Source organism: Anastrepha ludens, chromosome 6 (genome assembly GCF_028408465.1).
Source record: "Anastrepha ludens isolate Willacy chromosome 6, idAnaLude1.1, whole genome shotgun sequence".
Classification (NCBI taxonomy): Eukaryota; Metazoa; Arthropoda; class Insecta; order Diptera; family Tephritidae; genus Anastrepha; species Anastrepha ludens.
The window spans coordinates 104,415,060-104,433,210 of record NC_071502.1 but is presented as its reverse complement, the minus strand read 5'-3'; the positions used below and the strand labels follow the sequence as shown (position 1 = coordinate 104,433,210).

Here is an 18,151-nt window from a genome sequence, read left to right as displayed (position 1 = left end):
TCCGTAAATATCATCATTGTAGGCCAATCCACGTTCTGGCTGTTATAGCTGGGTTATAAGACTAACATTCGTCGTCTAACATAAGTCGTGTCAAATTAATGAAAAAAAGGTCCTCCTTTCTTCGAAAGGAAAATTACATTTAAATCACCTTCTCGAATGTTACAAAAAGAAAAGTCATACAGATTTTATTTACATTCAAAATAAAAACTATATTTATTTCTGCTTTTAATTTATCCAAATTACGAAATCATATACTTTTATTGCGAAACTTACATAACTTTGCTTTATTTTCGTAGAATTTAGAAAATAATAGATAAATTTCTTAGTTATCCATTTTTCATAAAAACTGAGAGCCTATATATATACATACATTGTTTTTGATGTATTGTAGTTTAGTTGTAATGAATTTAGTCAACATATATGGGATGCGGTTCATATTTAGTGGCTTCCTATATGACGAACAATAATTAATTCTCTTTTATGCCACTATCTCGAAATTTTGTATACAGATTTCTTTGTATAATGTAAATATGTAAGGCAAATTAAATGATGTGCAATATGGGAACTATTAACGCCTGTTTGGAGCATATTTAGATAATAAACCAATTGATGAACTTATAGAAGAATACTTATTAATTGAATGCTTATAACCTAAGTAAAACAATTCTCCACAGCTGACCTCACATTGCGTTTGTGGTCAGTAAAACTCACTGTTATCTTACAATATATAAATTTCATATTTATTTTTATTTTTATTTTCTTACATATTATTTCTAATTACCACCAACAAAATCATCATCAAGCCTTTCACTTTTGATTTCCGTATTGTTGTGTCCATCCGGCAGTATGCATTCGTCTAAGGGCGTATTGTCGGCCTCTCTGTTCTGCGTTATCACAATCACTTTGGCAGCGGCGGAGGCGCGTGTCATACGCTTCGGCGCCGAACGTGTTGTGATCAAGTCGGAGGTGGACGATGTGTTAGCGAGCGAGCTAGTCGGGGTGGTCGTCCTTGTTGATAGGTGTGGATTACGGGTCAGCGCTGGCAAACGTCGTGTTGTTGGTGGAGTGGCTGCTACCGTTGTCGATGAGACTGAGCCGAGTTTTGATGGAATCTAGTAAACGTTTAAGTAATCAAAATGATACATACACCAAATAATACAAACAATAAACATTAGAGGCATTCATTTAAACGCTTAAGTGTTTCGTATATCATGTAAACCTCGCAAACTTACGAGCTCATAAAACAGTTGTCCAAATTTATGTGAGAGAGAAATTTATGTGTCTCAAATTGTGTAAGTTTAAACGACAATAGGTCTGTCTAGCAATTGTTACAAATTATCAATTATATGGTGTTCATGTATACTTGCAAAGTAGGGGAAAGTGAGAGAGCAAAATGACATTTCATTTTGAGGGGAAGCTGCAAGTTTTTATTGGATACCTTTTTACTTGCAATAATTTGCACGAGAGAATAACAGCTGATCGCAAATAATTTTTACTTTGAATTAAAATTTGGGAATTGCAATTGCTAATGGAATGTTCTTCATCTAACAGCGATGATGAAATGGAACAAATTATTGTGGAGAAAATAGAATCATGCGATGTTAAGCTCGTTATTTTGCATTTTATTTGCTTAATCTTTTTTTTTTTAATTTAACCCTTAACGGCCGAAAGGCGGGGGCATAGTACTTATGCGATAGAAAACGAGAGGCCTCAATATGGGAAACAAGACATGAAAAGAATTCAGTTTTCATTTCATTTATTTCTCATCGCTGCAGTTTTCTTTAATAAATATTGCAACTTTGTACATTTCTGGTTTGTTGATCATATAAAATTATAAATCAAGTGAATATATTGAATTCATATCTAAAAAATCAGTTTAAATGTCAAGTTTAAGTTTTCATCCTTATAAACGTTTTAGAATTTAACCTAATTTTCCGTCGTCTTATGGGCGAGTATTACAAAAAAAAAAGCTCTCGGTCGTTAAGGGTTAATACAAGGTAACTCAACGGAATTTTTATTTTACTTTTTGTGATTTTCACGTCAACAATTTAGTCAGCTGTTCGTAAATCTTGCAAATTGTTATGGGTTTTGCGTTCATATACTTTCTTTGATATTTTTATCTTTGAGAGCGAATTCTCTGAAATTAACTTACTGGCAAGTTACTGCATAATTTTTACATGAACATACCTAATTTTAGTGCTCAAGTTTAAACACAAGCTACGAAATGACAGCTGATGTGAAGCAAGTGAAGGCAAGAAATTCGGTAAGACTGATATGTTCTAACAGTGAATTCGCGAACTCCACCTGACATTTTGGTTTTAACACAAGCTTTCATAAGCCTAAGCCTAAAGCTTGTGTTAAAACAAAAACGTCAGGTGGAGTTCGCGATTTCACTGTTAGAGCATATCAGTCTTTCCGAATTTCTTGCCTTCACTTGCTTCACATCAGCTGTCATTTCGTAGCTTGACGACTCAAGTTTTATTTTACGCACCATTTGCATGCGCGAATTCAGCGATCCGTTTTGGTTGAAGCAATTTTGAAAATGAAATGTTAAGACAACAACGAGCACACATGAGAAAGCGGGACAAAGTCAAAACAAAAATTTTAAAAATGTAAAGACACATTTACTAGAAAATGGAGATGTCCGGTAACCGAACGCAAAAGGCAACCTTTTATAATGGAATTACACAAATATTTCACGAGGTGCTTTCTTGTGAGAATGCGTGTAAACGTTTAAATTTCAGCGTTTTGTAAGTTTGCACGTTTAGATGAATACCCCTATTATTAAATATGCATTAAATCGATTGAAGATCTTATTTAAAGTTTTGACTCAGAGAAAGTTTTCACGAAGCCAACTATCCAAGGGTAGTTAATAGGACAAAAATGTAATATTGACTGAAAGAAACCGCTTCTGAAATATCTAGCCCGTTCTTACGATAGTCGGGTCTATGTTAACCAGGCACGGGGATTTTTATTCGGCCAATAATTGTCAGTTGTTTGGTTATCCGACCAAATATTATAACCTCTGAAGCACAGATACGAGGAGTACTGGGAAGCAACCAACCGTTTGTGACTTTTTTTTTTTGATATATTTGGTCGATAAATCTAGATTTATGGCTTGGCTTATATCTCTACACATCTCGCCCAAGCTCCACTACCATTTTATGTTTATTTATACCAGTTGCTCAATCGAAGATGCCTAATAACTCAACAGTGTTGGCGGACAATTTTTTGTTCCAATAATTATAGCAAAAATAATAAATGCGTAAATGAAATAGTTTTCATCAATCGTTTGAAATTTGAAATTTTTCATTCCATTGCCCAATTTTGCTTACAAGTAACATCCTCTAGCACCTAAACGGATAAACGTGGCGACTGAAAGTTTTGTATAGACTTTTCTAGAATAAATGTAATACGATTACAAATGAAAAACAATTTTCAAGTAAAAGTAAATACAATGGAAGCCGAAATTTTAAGCGCTGCTTAACTCAGTTAGTCTATTAACCGTTGACGTCGATGTCATCTGTGACAATGGTGGCCCAGATAGTTACATATGTATAGCTTGGTAAGTATGCATGGGGAAATGGTAAGTAATATATGGGAATTTTTTCTGCTGATACAGCAACAACAGCAAAATATGCTGTTTTCAAGGTGACAGATTTACCAGGTTTGGCCATTAACTGTGGTGAAAAATTAAATTAAGCGAGCAACACGTTACAGGCTTCTCGACATCCGAATGCGTAAATAAGCCGATATATCATAACTACTGCTATGTCAGCCAACCAGCTGATTCTGTCAAATCCACTGAGAGTCGATTAAAGGTCTGATATTAGACACACCCGTGAAAATCTTCTCACCATGGCTGTTTCTATGTGGTTGGAACGGGTAAAGAGACACATGTTGAGTGCGGCCTAATTCTGGATAAGTCAGAGTTTAATCCGATACAATATACAGAAAGTAAGTATGTCTCGACGTAGCTGAAGTTCTTCGCATGCAATAGGTGGTGATTTTGTTATTTCAGCCAGCTAATCCTCTTAAGCCCCTAACCCTGCTTTAGGTTCATATAAGCCTGTAGTCAGGCTACAGCATTATCGAATTATTAACATCCAACGAATTGATTTTACATGCGTAAAATGCTTAAACAGTTAAAGCTGCAATGTGTGGTGACGTACCTTAGCCATAACCGTAACCATTGCAATCAGCTGTTCTGATCAAACATACGGGCATAACTGTAAACGATTAATTCTACTGCAATATCAGCTGCTTATGGTTACGGCATGACTAATCGACAGATGCTGTAATGTTGCGGCTATGGTTATGGTTACGGCACCACTAATTGCAGCTTAAATGGTTGCCCTCAAAAGTGAAGCGCTCACTTGAAAAGTGACTTTGAATTGCCCGGTATGGTACATTAGGGTGCCATTAAACAGAAAACGGGGTAAGAGGTAAGAGGCAAGATAACAGTCTCATAGGAGCGAAAATCCATAGCGATTGTGCGCTAGGAACAAAAAACAAAAAAGAGGCACAACAGTTGAGCTTCAAACACATATCTGGAATAAAAGGGCACAATTTCTTTCTTTTTTTTTTTGACTGAAGAAATATTAAAGTCTTCATAAATTGCATTTTATGTGAATATTCTTTATGTGAATATTCATAGTATTAAATAATACTAATATTACTTGCTCACCTGCCGGATGGTCAATGAGGTACTTCTTAGAGAAACAGTTTTACCGCCACTCAATGGTGTAGTACCACTGCTAGTGGTAGTTTCAATTGGTGTGGATGTTTGCATCGGTGGCTTAGTATAAAAAATTCGTGGTGAATCCTGTGCCGCCTTCAAGGATGGCAAACCTGCGCTTGTCGTAGCCATCATATTCGGCAGAGATGTATTTTTTACACCAGCTGTCGTTGACGACATTATGCTGGAACGTGTAGAAATGGTTGATTTGCTCAACGTTGTTGCGGAGGTCGTTAGCTGATAGCCCAACAAACTATTGTCCTTATCCAATACGGCAACTTGCCCTTTAGAACTTTGCTGGTTTTGCTTTTGCAACTGCTGTTGAATTGTGGTGGTGCGTACCACCGTATTGGTTGTGGGCGTTGTAATGACTTTCGATACTGATTGTATTGCTGTTGTAACCGGCTTGGGTGTATTGACAACAGGCGAGCCAGATATAAGGCTGATTTGTGAGGCATATTCGTCCAGCAAACGTACAGCGCACTCTATATCTTTGGGCGTCAGCGTTGTCGAATTGATAATGTTATCAATAATGCTCTGCCGATCGGAAAATGACAGCATTGCTACGCGGTAATAGTACTTTTTGAGACGTGCATCGAATTGACGTACGCTGGTGCGCAGCAACGAACGTTGATAATCAGAGACTGTGATCATTTGCGATGTTGATGCCGTTGCTGCACCACTTTGTGAGCTGCTGTTAAGCGTATTTTGCGGTGTGGATGTCAGCGTTGTGGTGGCTGTTACTGGAGGAGCCAACTTTGGTGTAATACTCGTTGTTGGCGGCAAGTGTTTCTGCAATGCTGTAATGGTCGGCGTTAGTGAAGTTTTCGATGCCGGTGTGTTTTGTGGAGTCGGTGTGATTTGTGGCGCCGGTGACATTGACATTGACACATTTGGCGTACCACTAACAGCAGATGCCGTTGCCGAAGCATCAGCTGTAATTTTCTCTACTTTCTGTCTTATGGAAGCCGGTATGACATTCTTGTTTGCCTCCAAATCGGCACGCGTTATCAGCTTCGTTGTCATGACAATGTAAGCGGGCAGTTCACGCACGCCAGCCTGTACTTGCGCATGTATACGTGTCGGATCAATTGCCGGCATCGGACCATCCAGATTGGGACAGCAGTAATCGAGTAATACGCAGCCATGATTGCGACTATATTTGGCTGGATGCAAGAACGAGTATAAACGCGTGCCGTTAGAGTCCAATGTTATAGGTGTGAGTCCATAGTAGCCGCTGGGATCACTTGATGGCGTTTGATTGAGCGCCGAATTAGTGGCGGCAGCTATCGCCAGCGTGCGTGAAGCTAACGAGTTTGTTGTGGCCGAATTATCCAAAGATGCAGCAGTCGCTGAGTGTGAAACTGGTTGTTGTGCCTGCTGTTGCTGATCATCAATGATCTCTTCTTTGGGTACCACCGGCATAAATGGTACTTGCGGGCCTTTAGTAATGCCGCTTGCATTAGCTTTTACGCCAGTTGCATGTGACCGTTGTGTGGTGCTTGAATCGGAGCTGCTTGTAGCGCTTACGCGTTTATCACGCACATTGGCGGCTGTTGATGTGGCTAGCTGTTTTTGTTGTTGTTGCTGAGAACGTGAGCTGGACGTTGTACTCGTTGGCGTTACAGAAACGGACTTCATTGGAGTTAGCAAGGAAAGCTCTTCGTTGCTGCCATGTTGATAACCGGCAGCAGCATTTGGAGAAATGTCCGCTTCATTTTGAGCTGAATTAACATTTAAAGAAAGCAATAAAATAGAAATTGAAGATATTTAAAAAAATAGTTGTATAAAATATATTCATAAAAAGGCGATGAACAATATTTCAATGATGTTGTTGTTGTTGTTACAACATTTTAAACATTCCCCATACTTACATGCGGGGAATGCTGCTGGAGTGACAGTCCTTGGCCGGATATAAATCCGGGTCGTTTCGGTAACGTAGAACCGACTGTCGCGAAAACGATAATGATAGTAATAATTGGCGCTTACACCCTTCGTTGGGTGTTTGCCCGGGGTGGTGTACACCTTGTTGTTTTCCACAAATGGACTGACGTACAGTTTTATGCTGCCCCCAAACCGTCAAATGGTTTTTATGAGGAGCGAAGGTTTTTCATGGCAGAAATACAAGTACACACGGAAGCTTGCCATTGACCACCGAGGGGCGCCCGTTATCAGACTTTTTCTATCATTTGGCGGCCGCCGTACCCATAATTTCTATTAAAAACTGGCGTATCAAGGTTTTTCATTTCGAAATATCAACTATAGCGCGCGATTGATTCCCTATAAGCTTTATCTTCGTTTATTTTTTTTTAATGTTTGAAGGCGAGTGATATTTCTTGTGGTATGTTAATTTTGCTTTTTACTCACTTTGTGTTGAGCTCTCTTCCAAAGAGTTTGGAACTTTTGTTAACCTCGGCATTCTCGTTGAATCCTCAGCCACCGACGCCGCCACCGCTGTTGCTGTCAAAGTTGGCCGCGCCGTAAGGGTGGGCAATTGTGGTAGTGGTGTTGGTGTTTTCAAGGCTATGCGTTTTCGTGATATAGTAGGGAAACTATTTCGTTGACCCTGCTCACCAGTTTCAATAAGCAGCGATGTGTCGCCAGCGGAACGCGAAGGTGATAACATTTTTGAGTGGATACCATGTTCTACCGATAAGAATAAGAGCATATGGTGAATGTTTAGTTTTGATTGTTGCAAATACGAATAACAGATAAAAGTTGCATTAAATTTGTTACCTTCTAGTTTTCCCACATTTATATTCAGGTTCTTAAAATATGCGGTGACCGTAGATCGATTAATGCGTACACGCAATTTACGCAACTTCAATTTCGTGTCGACTTTGTGAAGTATTGCTTGCTGTAAAAAGAAAACAAAAGATATAGAAGTCAGTAAAAGTTGAAGCTATCATCACCACACTCCAATATTTACCCTGCCAATCTGTTGGGTGTTGCCTAGGCTCATGCGGCTATCGCCCGGCGTTGGCGTTCTATTACTAGTACGCGATGGCGTTACACGTATTGATCGCTGCGGCAGTGAAGGACGCTTAAATTGTGTTGTATTATTGCCCGCTGTTGGCATTGTTCTTTCGTTGCGACTTTGCTTGGAAGCGTTTGGAGTTTGTTTTGTTGTTTCTTGTGCGCCGCCCCTTTCTTTGCTTGAAGTAATTTCACTTCTTTTACTCATATTTATCAGCTGTAGTAACTCCTTTTTGCATCTCAAAACCACTTCAGGTGGCTTGACACGTTCTGGCTCTTCGCATATTACTATCGTATCAGTGGTTTCTTTAGCATGTGCTACACTCTCACCAGATTCTAATTGCACATCGTCGCCGTCATCGCTGCTGCTTTTCTTCTGCTGCTCTAGCCACTCCTTGAATGTTATTACTGTGGAACCAGGCGATTTCGTTGGCGACGCTTGCAATTTTGGCTCGATGTTTGCCTTACTTGTACTGTTTTTATTAGCACTGGCAGCACTTTGATCAGGCTCATTCAGTTCTACCTTTTCTGTTTGTTTTTTTGATTCGATGCCTGCTTCTTTGTTCTTCAGTGTCTCAACTATAGACTCTGAGCTCTCCGATACCTTTTGTTCTTGCTGCTGTTGGGATTGGGTGTGTTGCTTCACCTGAGTTTTATTCGTTTCAGCGCCCTTGGCTGCATCAGTTGGCCCTCCAGCACGTACTGATTTACGTGTAGTTGCTACATTTCTCTTATCCCACTCCTCCGTTCTAAGCTCTTCAGACACATTTATAGCATCATAACCATCGATTGCTTGTAGGCGCCTTAGCCGTTTCACCGGTATTTGTAGTGGATCAGCACCCTCTTGGGCTGACGGCGTGTTTCCATTATCAGACTGAATTTCGGTTCGCTGCGCAGCGGCCGTAGTAGTTGTTGAGGCTGGCTGTTTCGTTGGAGTTTTTTGTGTATTGGCCGGTGATTTTGGCTGGGTAACCTCTTCATTTGAACGTGCAATCTTCTTTGGAGGCTGCATATTCTCCAATTCAGATTTAGTGCGTTTTTTGTTTGCCTCAGCAGCTGTAGTTTGTATTTTTTCTTGATCCTGATTGCGTTTTGCCTCTGTTGCAGCCACTTTAGAAATATTGCTGCCAGCGTTGGCAGGCTTATCTTTAGACGTTTTAGACGAAGGTGTAGTAAGAGATTTTTGAGCCCCCCTTATTTCTGTTCCAGAGTTTTGCTTCGCAGGCTGCGTAGTTTTGCGTTCCAAGCTCAATGAACTCTCATGCACAGCCTTATACACCTGGCATTCTTTAGGAATATTGCTGCCAGCGTTGGCAGGCTTATCTTTTGACGTTTTAGACGAAGGTGTAGTAAGAGATTTTTGAGTTCCCCTTAGTTCTGTGCCAGTGTTTTGCTTTGTAGGCTGTGTAGTTTTGCGTTCCAAAATCAATGAGCTCTCATGCACAGCCTTATACACCTGGCCTTCTTTCAAGCCAGCTAATCGGAAACGACGTTGCGGAATAGAAGAATCAAATTCACCTTCGCTTGTGTCGACGTCATCATTATGTAGGCGGCGTGCTGAGATAAGTTGACTAGTTATGTAGAAGCCACAGGAAATATAAATATTTATACTTACAAGATTTCCTTGAAGACTCCCACTTGTACCTTTTGCCAGGGGAATTATCTTTATTGCAAGAAAGAAAGAAAAAATGCGTACAAAAACATTTCCAAACATTTTCACGCTGTAAATTTACCATTTGCATCAACTGATGTATTCGGCGCTAATTCACGTGCTCGCTTTCGCGTTGCAACCGTTGTTGGCGTCACTGTAAGACTTCTGTTACTATTCAGCTTTTGTGCAACTTTTGTCAGCCCTGCAGTTGGCGTTTGACTTGCGTGTCCTCTGAGTCCTTTCTTCATCAATTCTGCAAGTAAAAAATAGAATTTTATGTTAGTGAAATATGAAATTTACATTGCTTCAAGACTCTATAATTATTAGCTTAACCATTTATATTGCTCGGCGAATTATCGGCAGCTCGCTTGCGTAGCGAACGACGAATTGAGCCTTCATGCTCCTCCTCGCTAATCGACTGTGGTCGCGGCGTTGCTGGCGAGCTTGATGGTGATTGTATTTCCGCCTCCGCCCGAGCCCGCGCATGCCTAGTTTGGTGGATTCTTGGCACTTCGCTACTTGCTGCTTCCATTTCCTTTTCGCATTCCGTTTTTTCTTTTGTTGTTGACATTTGTTGGGTAATACGTGTTCTTTTAATTTTATTTGACGTATGGCCAGCATTACTTTCAGTTTTTTCAGCATTTTGCGCTTCGTCCTTTAGTTCAATAATGTCTTTATGCAGTTCGCGTGCAATAGTTTCATTTTCGGATACTTCCGTTACGCTAGTTTCAGTTTCAGTTTTGTCTCTACTTTCAGAACCGCTAACTTTCATTTCTGACATTTCAGTTGTTTTTCCAGCAACAGAATCACCTTCGACATTTTCAGCTTCCGACTTTTTATCAGATGACATGTCTGCTCTTTCAGCTTCTACGTTGCCTTCAAGCGTTTTATCTATGCATTTGACTGCTTTGTCCACTGCTTCATTCGGATTTTTATCCGCATACGCTGTTTTATGATCAACCTTTTTCTCTGCGCTCGAGGACACGGTTTCAGTTTCTGATTTGTTTTCCAAGATTGTCTCTACGCTCTCGGATACCAGCTCAGCTTTCTTATTCAAACTTTCATGCGAGCTTTCGGCAGTTTCGTTACCTTTCGTATTGTCACTTTCAATTTCGTCTGTGATTTCTTCAATACTTTCAGCTTTAGCATTTTTATCACTCATTTTATCGGCTTTCTCAGCTTTAGTTACCGCCTTTTCTTCCTTAGACTTATCTGTGATCTTAACAATTTCCGCTTTGGTTTCCTTTTTTCGCATTATTTCCTCTAGTGTTTTGTCTGAGCCTTCGGCAATAGCTAAAACTGTCACGTTCTCCTCCTTAGTGCTATTTGTACTTTTAATAATAGTTTCAGGTTTCGTTTTCTTCTCGGTTTTATCTGAACTTTCGACAGCAATTTCAGCTTTTGCCTTCTTCTCATGCGTTTTATCCGAGTTTTTGACAGCGATTTTAGTGTTTTCCTTCTTTTCATGCGATTTATCCGAGCTTTCAGCTGCGGCTTTAGGTGTCACTGTCTCCTCATTAGTCTTATCTGTGCATGTCATAACAATTTCGGCTTTCGATTTCTGTTCTCGCGTTTCATCTGAATTTTCGGCAACAGTTTTGGTATTTGTCGTCTTATAAGTTTCTTCTGTGTTCTTCTCTCGCGTTCTATCCGAGCTTTCGCCAACAGTTTCAGCTTTCGATTTTTTCTCTTGCGTGTTATCTGAGCTTTCGACCATAGATTTAGGCGTCCCCTTCTCCTCTTTATCTGTGCTTTCAAGAGTTTCGACTTTGGATTTCTTGTCCCGCATTTTGTCTGCACTTTCGACAGCAGCTTTATTTTCTGTTTTATCCGATTGTTCGCCCGCAGTTTTGGGCTCCACTTTCTTGTTTTGCATTTTATATAAGCTCTCGACCGGAGTTTCGCCTATCTTATATTCGGTTTTGTTTACAGTTTCAGAAATATTTTTGGAATCAGCCAGCTTAACTTTTCTATTATCAGCGGTTTCAACATCAGTCTTCCTAGTTTTCCTTCGACACGTGCTTTCTGCAGCAATTTTTGTATCTTCGGATTTATTTGTGCTTTCGGCTTCACCTTTATTGCGGTTAAATTGATCTGTGCTTTCGGCCAATGATTTAGGCGCTGCGTTCTCAACCTGTGCTTTATGTTTATTTTCGTCCACTGTATCAGGTTTAGCACTTTTATCTTGCATTTTGGTTGTGCTTTCGATAATAGTTTTTATTTCTGTTATTTTGGAACTTGCCATGTCTTTGCGGGTTTGTTTTTTGGGTGTATCTTTATGTTCTACTTTAACGGAAGTCGCACTTACTATTTCGATGTCATTATCTTCCACATCATCGATTTGTTTTTTATCTTCTGTTATTTCACAGACCCCTTTTGTTTGTTGCCCCTTTTGCTCAACAGTGTAATCTGCGGACTTATCCTCACATATTTCTGCATTCTTTTTCTTTTCGATTTCGGCTCTGTTGCCACTTGCTTTGCTGCTCGATGTGCCAGTGACAGCTTCGCCACTGTTTTCCGTTTTTAGTTCCTCTTTTTTCCTATCGACCAGCTCCTGTTTTGTTGTAAGTTTTTGTGTCTGCAGTTTCTTTATATTATCATTTTCTATGTGTTGAATGTTTTCATCTACGGCGGAAGTATTACGCGATTCCTTATCAATCTTTTTGTCCACGTTTTCTGATTGTTTTGATTTTGTTTGTTCCACAGATTTTTCATATTTCGTACCTTTTTTTATTTTGTCTACAGATTTTCCATCTTTCAAATTGGCCTTTTCTCTGTCTACAGATTTTACTTCTTTCGATTCTTTTTTTGCTTTTTCTGATGATTTTTCATCTTTCAAATTTCTTTTTGCTTCACCTGCAGATTTTTCTTCCTTCGATTCCCTGTTTGCTTTGGCGTCAGATTTTTCATATTTCAAATCACTTTTAGCTCTGTCCAGCGATTTTTCATTTCTTAATTCCCTCCTATCTTTATCTGCAGATTTTTCATCTCGCAAATCTCTCTTTGCCCTGTCCATAAATCTTTCATTTTTCAAATCTCGCTTTCCTCTGTCTGTAGATTTTTCATCCCTCTTTGCCCTGTCCCAATATTTTGCATTTCTTGAATCCCTCCTATCTTTATATGCAGATTTTTCATATCTCAAATCTCTATTTGCTCTGTCGGTAGATCTTTCATCTCTATAATCTCTCTTCGCCCTGTCGGTGGATCTTTCATCTCTATAATCTCGCCTTGTCCTATCTGCAAATTTTTCATCTTTGATATCTCTCCTTGACCTATCCGAAGATTTGTCTCTTTTCGAGTCTCTCTTCTTTTTGTCCATAGATTTATCATCTTTCATATCTGTCTTTGCTCTCACGGTAGATCTTTCATCTTTTGAATCTGTTTTCCCCCTATAAGAAAGTTTTCCATCTTTCCAATCCATCTTTTCTTTGTCCAAAAATTTGTCATCTTTTGAATCTCTCTTTCCACTGCTCCCGGATTTGTCATCTTTCGAATCTGTCTTTCCACCGCTCCTAGATTTTTCATCATTCGAATCTCGCTTTCCTCTTGCATTGTTCCCAGATTTTCCGTCTTTCGATTCTTTTTCCCTGTCCACAGAACTTTCACCTTTCGAATCTGCTGTTGCTTTACTTGCAGTTTTTTCATCTTTGGATTCTCCTTTTGAACGCTCCGCAGATTTCTCACCTTTCGAATCTCTACTTAGCCTTTCGACAGATTTTTCATCATTCGAATCTCGACTCACTATGTCTACGGATTTTTCTTTGTTTTGTACAAGTTTTTCGTTTAAAACCTTTGATAAATCCGTCTTTTTCAAAGACACTACCAGCCCTCGAATTCTTTTGTCAGGAATGGGCGTTGCTGAGTCATTTACTTTACGCTCCTCCATTTGGCTATTTTCTAAACGGTTTTCATCTAAACTTATATCCTCTTTGCTGTTATTTTCTTCAATCTCATCTTCTTTTGTTGTACTTATTGGTGTTTCAGACTTTGACTTGCCTAGCGGCTCGTTTAGCTCTCTACCTCCCGTTTGGGATTTTTCCACAACATTCGTTTTTTCTGCGGTCAACATTGGCATTTTTCTCGCCTGTGGCATTTGAGATCGTTCGTTGCGTTCATTTTTCTTTTCAGGCCTTAAACTTGTTATATTTTTATCAGCTTTAATCTCAGGTCTAGACTTCCTTTGAGCTTCAGATATTGACTTGTCTAAAGTTGTTGTTGATTTGTTTACATCCTTGTGATCCTTTTTAGCTTCAATTTTTTGTTTATTACTGTGCCTACTGTATTGCGAGCTATCAACTTCGTTGGTGCTTTCTTTAGATGACTGTTCAATTTTAGCTACCGGTATATCTGTCTTGGCATTTTTTGCTTTCGGTTGAACTTCCGATGCTCTCTTGGCTGCCTGATCGATTTTCTTGACGTCTGACGTAACATTCGGCTCGTCTTTTTTTACGTTATTTTTAGATTCTTTATCCATCTGTTTCTTTTCGTTAGTTTGTGCTTCCTTTTCTGTTGGTTTAGCTTGCATGGGAGTGTGACATGGGGTTTCCATTTCTGTTTGTTTATCCCTTTTTCGTGTATTAATCGTAGTTTCCAATTTAACGGCCTTTTCATTTTCAGTAGCGTTAAAATTTGTTGAGCTCGATTTTTGCTCGTCTTTCTTCTCTTTTTTTACTGGTTCAAACTGGTTTTCGTTTATCTGTGTGCTAATTTTTTCTTGTTCATCTTTTTTCGTTTCTTTTGTGGACTTTTCCGCTGATTTAATATCCTTTCCTCCTTTTAACTCAACGATCGATTTATTTTCTACATTCATATCAGACTTTCCTCTTTCTTTTGCCTTATTTTCCACAACATTTCCGGTTCTTTTGTTATTATTTCCATTGCCATTATTGGGTTTTATTTCAACTTTTATTTTTTCTTTCTTTTCAGGGTTTTCATTTGATTTTTCCACTTGTTGGAGCTTTTCCTCTAATTTTGTGTTTTTGTCATCCAATTCCTTATTATTTTCGCAGGTTTTTTTAGTTTCGGGACCGACATTTTTTCTTGCAACATTTTCCTTATAAGGCGTACTACTTTTACTAGCATTATTCTCCTCGGAATCGTTCCCTTCTTTTGTATCTTTAGGATGTCTGTTGTTATCTACATTTTTTAAATTCTTATATTCTAGTAATATTCTTTCATCTTGTTCAATTTCGAGACTTTCGCTTAATTCAGCATTTCCCTGAGATCCAATAAGGTGCCCGCTAGCTTCTTCTGTTAGTGATTCGGAATCAGGTGATTGTGAAATATCAATACTTTCAGAAACTGATTTTTCGGCCACTGATTCATCAGTAATGTCAAGTATTTCAACTACTTCATTAGTAGCTTGAACTGGAGTGTTTATTGCTTTGTGGGAAATGGTAGCACTATTCGCTACTTCATCAACTTTTTCCTTTCCTTCAACTCCCAATTCATCTTTCTGTTCTACAACTTCCACTTCCATATCCAATGAAATCGACGTGGATGGCTCTGCGGAAGATAATGCATTGGTTAGTAATTCTAATTTGATTGTTTTAAGATGATCACCTTGGATTGCCTCTGGGCCTGTGTTTTTAATACCATCCATATCACTATTGCATTCCATTGCACTACCTGTTACTTCCGCTTTCCTATCTTCCGGATCATCCTGAGAATTAGTTTCCACTTCAACTTCAAGTTCAACATCATCGATTTGTTTTTTAACAGCAAGTCTTTCAACTTTGCTATCGACTACATCTGATAGCACTGTGTCAATACGATCCAGCAGAGTATCGCTAAGATTTGGGCTTTTATCCATATTCTTTGATTTCTCTTTAGAACTGCGTGGTGTGTCTTGCTTTGGGTGACCACTTGTCGATACTTCGTTATCGACATATTGTTGTATACGTAACTTATTTGCCGCTTTTGAGTTTCTTTCCAACACAGAGCTTTCCTTGCGCTTCGGTGTCGTTTTTGAATCCTCGTTATCACTTTTATAATCATCAGAAACTGTGGGCGAAGGCGTTGACCCACGAATTTTGTCTGTAGGTTTTTTGTGTTCTTTACTTGTCGCGTATCTTTATCAATCAAGCATAAATCATTGACTTACCTAGATTAACACGATCATAGTTGGAGTCGTTGGAGAGTTCAATAACTTGGCGGTCATCATCATCAACGTCACTTAACGAAACGAATGTATCGGCTGATATATCGGAGTAAACAAAGGAATCTGTATCGGAATCGGATTCATTTTCAATGTTTTCCAAACCTAAAGATTGTAAAAATGATGGAAATAGTTGTAAAATTAAAAAAAAAAAAAAAAATTCAAACGAATACAGGAATTTACATATTCTTTTAAGATCTAGATTTTATAACCCATTCAAATGCCAGCGTAGGGAAAAAATTAAGAATTATAGGGAAGAAACTAACTTGTTACTTCATAGCTGGTGCACTTAGTAAAAGTAACTACCCGATTTTCGACCACATATTATTTCCTCATATTTTAGTAATTTGCCGAACTTGTAGAGCGTGAAAATGTTCGCTTTTATTCATTCAAAAAAAGTTTACTAATAAAATGAACGTTACTAATATAAGGTATCTTACTCAAGGGATCTTCTGCAGGATCCTTAATCTGTGGTTTCTCCGGCTTTATTATAGTTGTCTGTGACCGTTCAATTATTCTCTTCGGTGGTGCAGTAATCGGGGCATTATCATTGCGTCTACTCAGTGTCCCTGAGCTGCTTCCAGTTGTTGAAGTGGCAGCCGATATTTGTTTACGGGACGTTGAGGCAGTAGACATTCCAGCTTTGGATGAGTTTAGGGATGCACTAGTTACTTTTGCATTTTGTATACTACCCGCTGAATTGTTAAGCGGTGCGCGATTTGACGGAATATCATTCTAAAAAAAGAGTTAGTTAAATTAATTTATTGAATTTGAACGGGAAAGACTCGCCACAGGACTTACGATATTTGCATTTGTTTGTTTGGTTGGTGCTTGTGGCAAATTTTGTTGCACCGTTGGCCTTACCGTGGCTATAGACTTAGTTTTCGAGTTACGTTCGGCCGCTGTTGTTGTTGCTGCTGCTGATTGTGGTTTGTTAGACATTTTATTACTGTCACTAGAGGCAGGCGTGGGGGTACTTCTACCTCGTACGCTTACCGAAGTTGTTGCGGAAGCTAAACAAATTTTTAATAAATACTTAGTAATTTAAAAAAACCATGTACTTTTTAATGACAGCAATACCTTTTTGCACACCTTTGCTGGGTTGTGTAAATCTGGTATTTCCTGGTTTCTGCATTGATTTAACCTGTTTTGTGGTGTCTACTAGTGGGTTAAGCGGTTCACCTAAAAATTAATTATACTTAGTGTAACTTAGTTTATTCAATTAAATTATAGAAATACCTAGATCTTTTACAAGCATATCGAGCGAGTCCATCGAAATGCGTGAACTACGTTCACTGCGGTGGCTCAACTTGGCAGGCACTAAAAAGTTCGTTTACATTAACTTTCCATTGGCACACGAAGAATGAATAAAACAAAGAAACGAGGGAAGATAACTAAACGCTCACCTTTTTTCTGCATCACGGACTCATCATCAGAATGATCGTCAAATAAACTCTCAAATATATCTTGATCTATAGAAGAAGAGTCCTCATCATCCGCCATGCTAACAAGGTTGCTGGTGGCGCGGCTCTTCGTTGCGACGGAGTGAGAACTCATTGCTGAGGTTGCAGATGGGAATTATTCGTTTATGTCATTAAGTGTATACACGCACATATGCATGCATATTTTTACAATATTTTATATTATTTAACTTACTTGGTAGAATTAAGTCTTCGTACTCCTCTAGGTATTCGATTTCGTCCATTTTTTATACACAGTATCAGTAACAGAATTTGTATTCTTTATATCCACCCTTACGCCATTATTGCATTTATCCTACACTAAAAGAAAACGTACAAACTTTCGCTGCCGCAGCGACTGTACGCAGTCCTTATTTTGGGACTATTTCACACTACTTTAATAGCTCAATCGGTAGTATAAAAGTTAACTTGTAGTTTAAAAGTTTTTACAAATAAATAATATGAAAATTTCACTTTTACAAAGATATACTTATGACAAACAACTTTTTATATAGATCTTCTATAAATTTCACGAAAGAAGGCAAAGCGGCGCAGCGCGCGTATATTCACAAACTTGCTAGTTATGTTGTTCTTGCATGGATGTCATTAATGCCTACACATTTTGACAGCAGTTTTCTGTCGGCTTCAATAAACCATGCAGGTATTATATGAAATTCGAATATCACAGGTTCTGCAAATTCATATATTATGCCAATCAGGTTTTATTTTATTTTCGTATATATGATGCAAAAGAAAATATTGTTTTATTATCTATGTTCATCGTAAGAAAAAGAAAAAAATATTTGCATGTATACATATAGTAGAAAAAACATAAGTTTTGGTTATGTAAAAGTTTTTACGGAAGTATTATTTATCTCTTTAAAAATTATACGCACTTAAAAAGTTGGAAAAAAAATGGAAGATATATGTATGTACCATATATAACCCAAAGCATATTAAATATATTGCAGCATTAGAGTGTAATTCTCTGTATTTATTTGGTACACGCGGGGATAAGCAAGGTATACCATTTAACCCCCATTGCAGAAGCTGAGGACCTTTCAGAGAAAGAGACAGTTGACTATTTTCTCTGCAAATGTCCGGGTTTAGTAGCTACACGATTAGGGTCACTAGGTGCTCTTTTCTTCGACAGCCTGGGGCAGTGCGCC

The 18,151-nt window shown here is 38.6% G+C and overlaps 1 protein-coding gene across 2 annotated transcripts; it reads right to left on the bottom strand.

Annotated features, from left to right (window-relative positions):
- Positions 1 to 201: 201 nt before the first annotated feature.
- Positions 202 to 17,567, bottom strand: LOC128868585 (serine-rich adhesin for platelets). Of its 2 annotated transcripts, none has more exons than XM_054110852.1 (16): positions 17,179 to 17,567; positions 16,929 to 17,081; positions 16,762 to 16,842; positions 16,603 to 16,704; positions 16,324 to 16,535; positions 15,963 to 16,257; positions 15,469 to 15,627; positions 14,928 to 15,401; positions 9,699 to 14,870; positions 9,448 to 9,618; positions 9,330 to 9,377; positions 7,668 to 9,271; positions 7,475 to 7,595; positions 7,106 to 7,384; positions 4,688 to 6,462; positions 202 to 1,112 (listed from the first exon to the last, which is right to left on the bottom strand). In XM_054110852.1, the coding sequence occupies exons 1-16, from the start codon at positions 17,225 to 17,227 to the stop codon at positions 774 to 776; spliced, it is 11,034 nt and encodes a 3,677-aa protein (XP_053966827.1). In that variant the 5' UTR covers positions 17,228 to 17,567; the 3' UTR covers positions 202 to 773. The 2 variants fall into 2 exon arrangements, with proteins under 2 accessions (XP_053966827.1, XP_053966828.1); XM_054110853.1 differs by having other exon boundaries at positions 16,387 to 16,535.
- Positions 17,568 to 18,151: the final 584 nt, after the last annotated feature.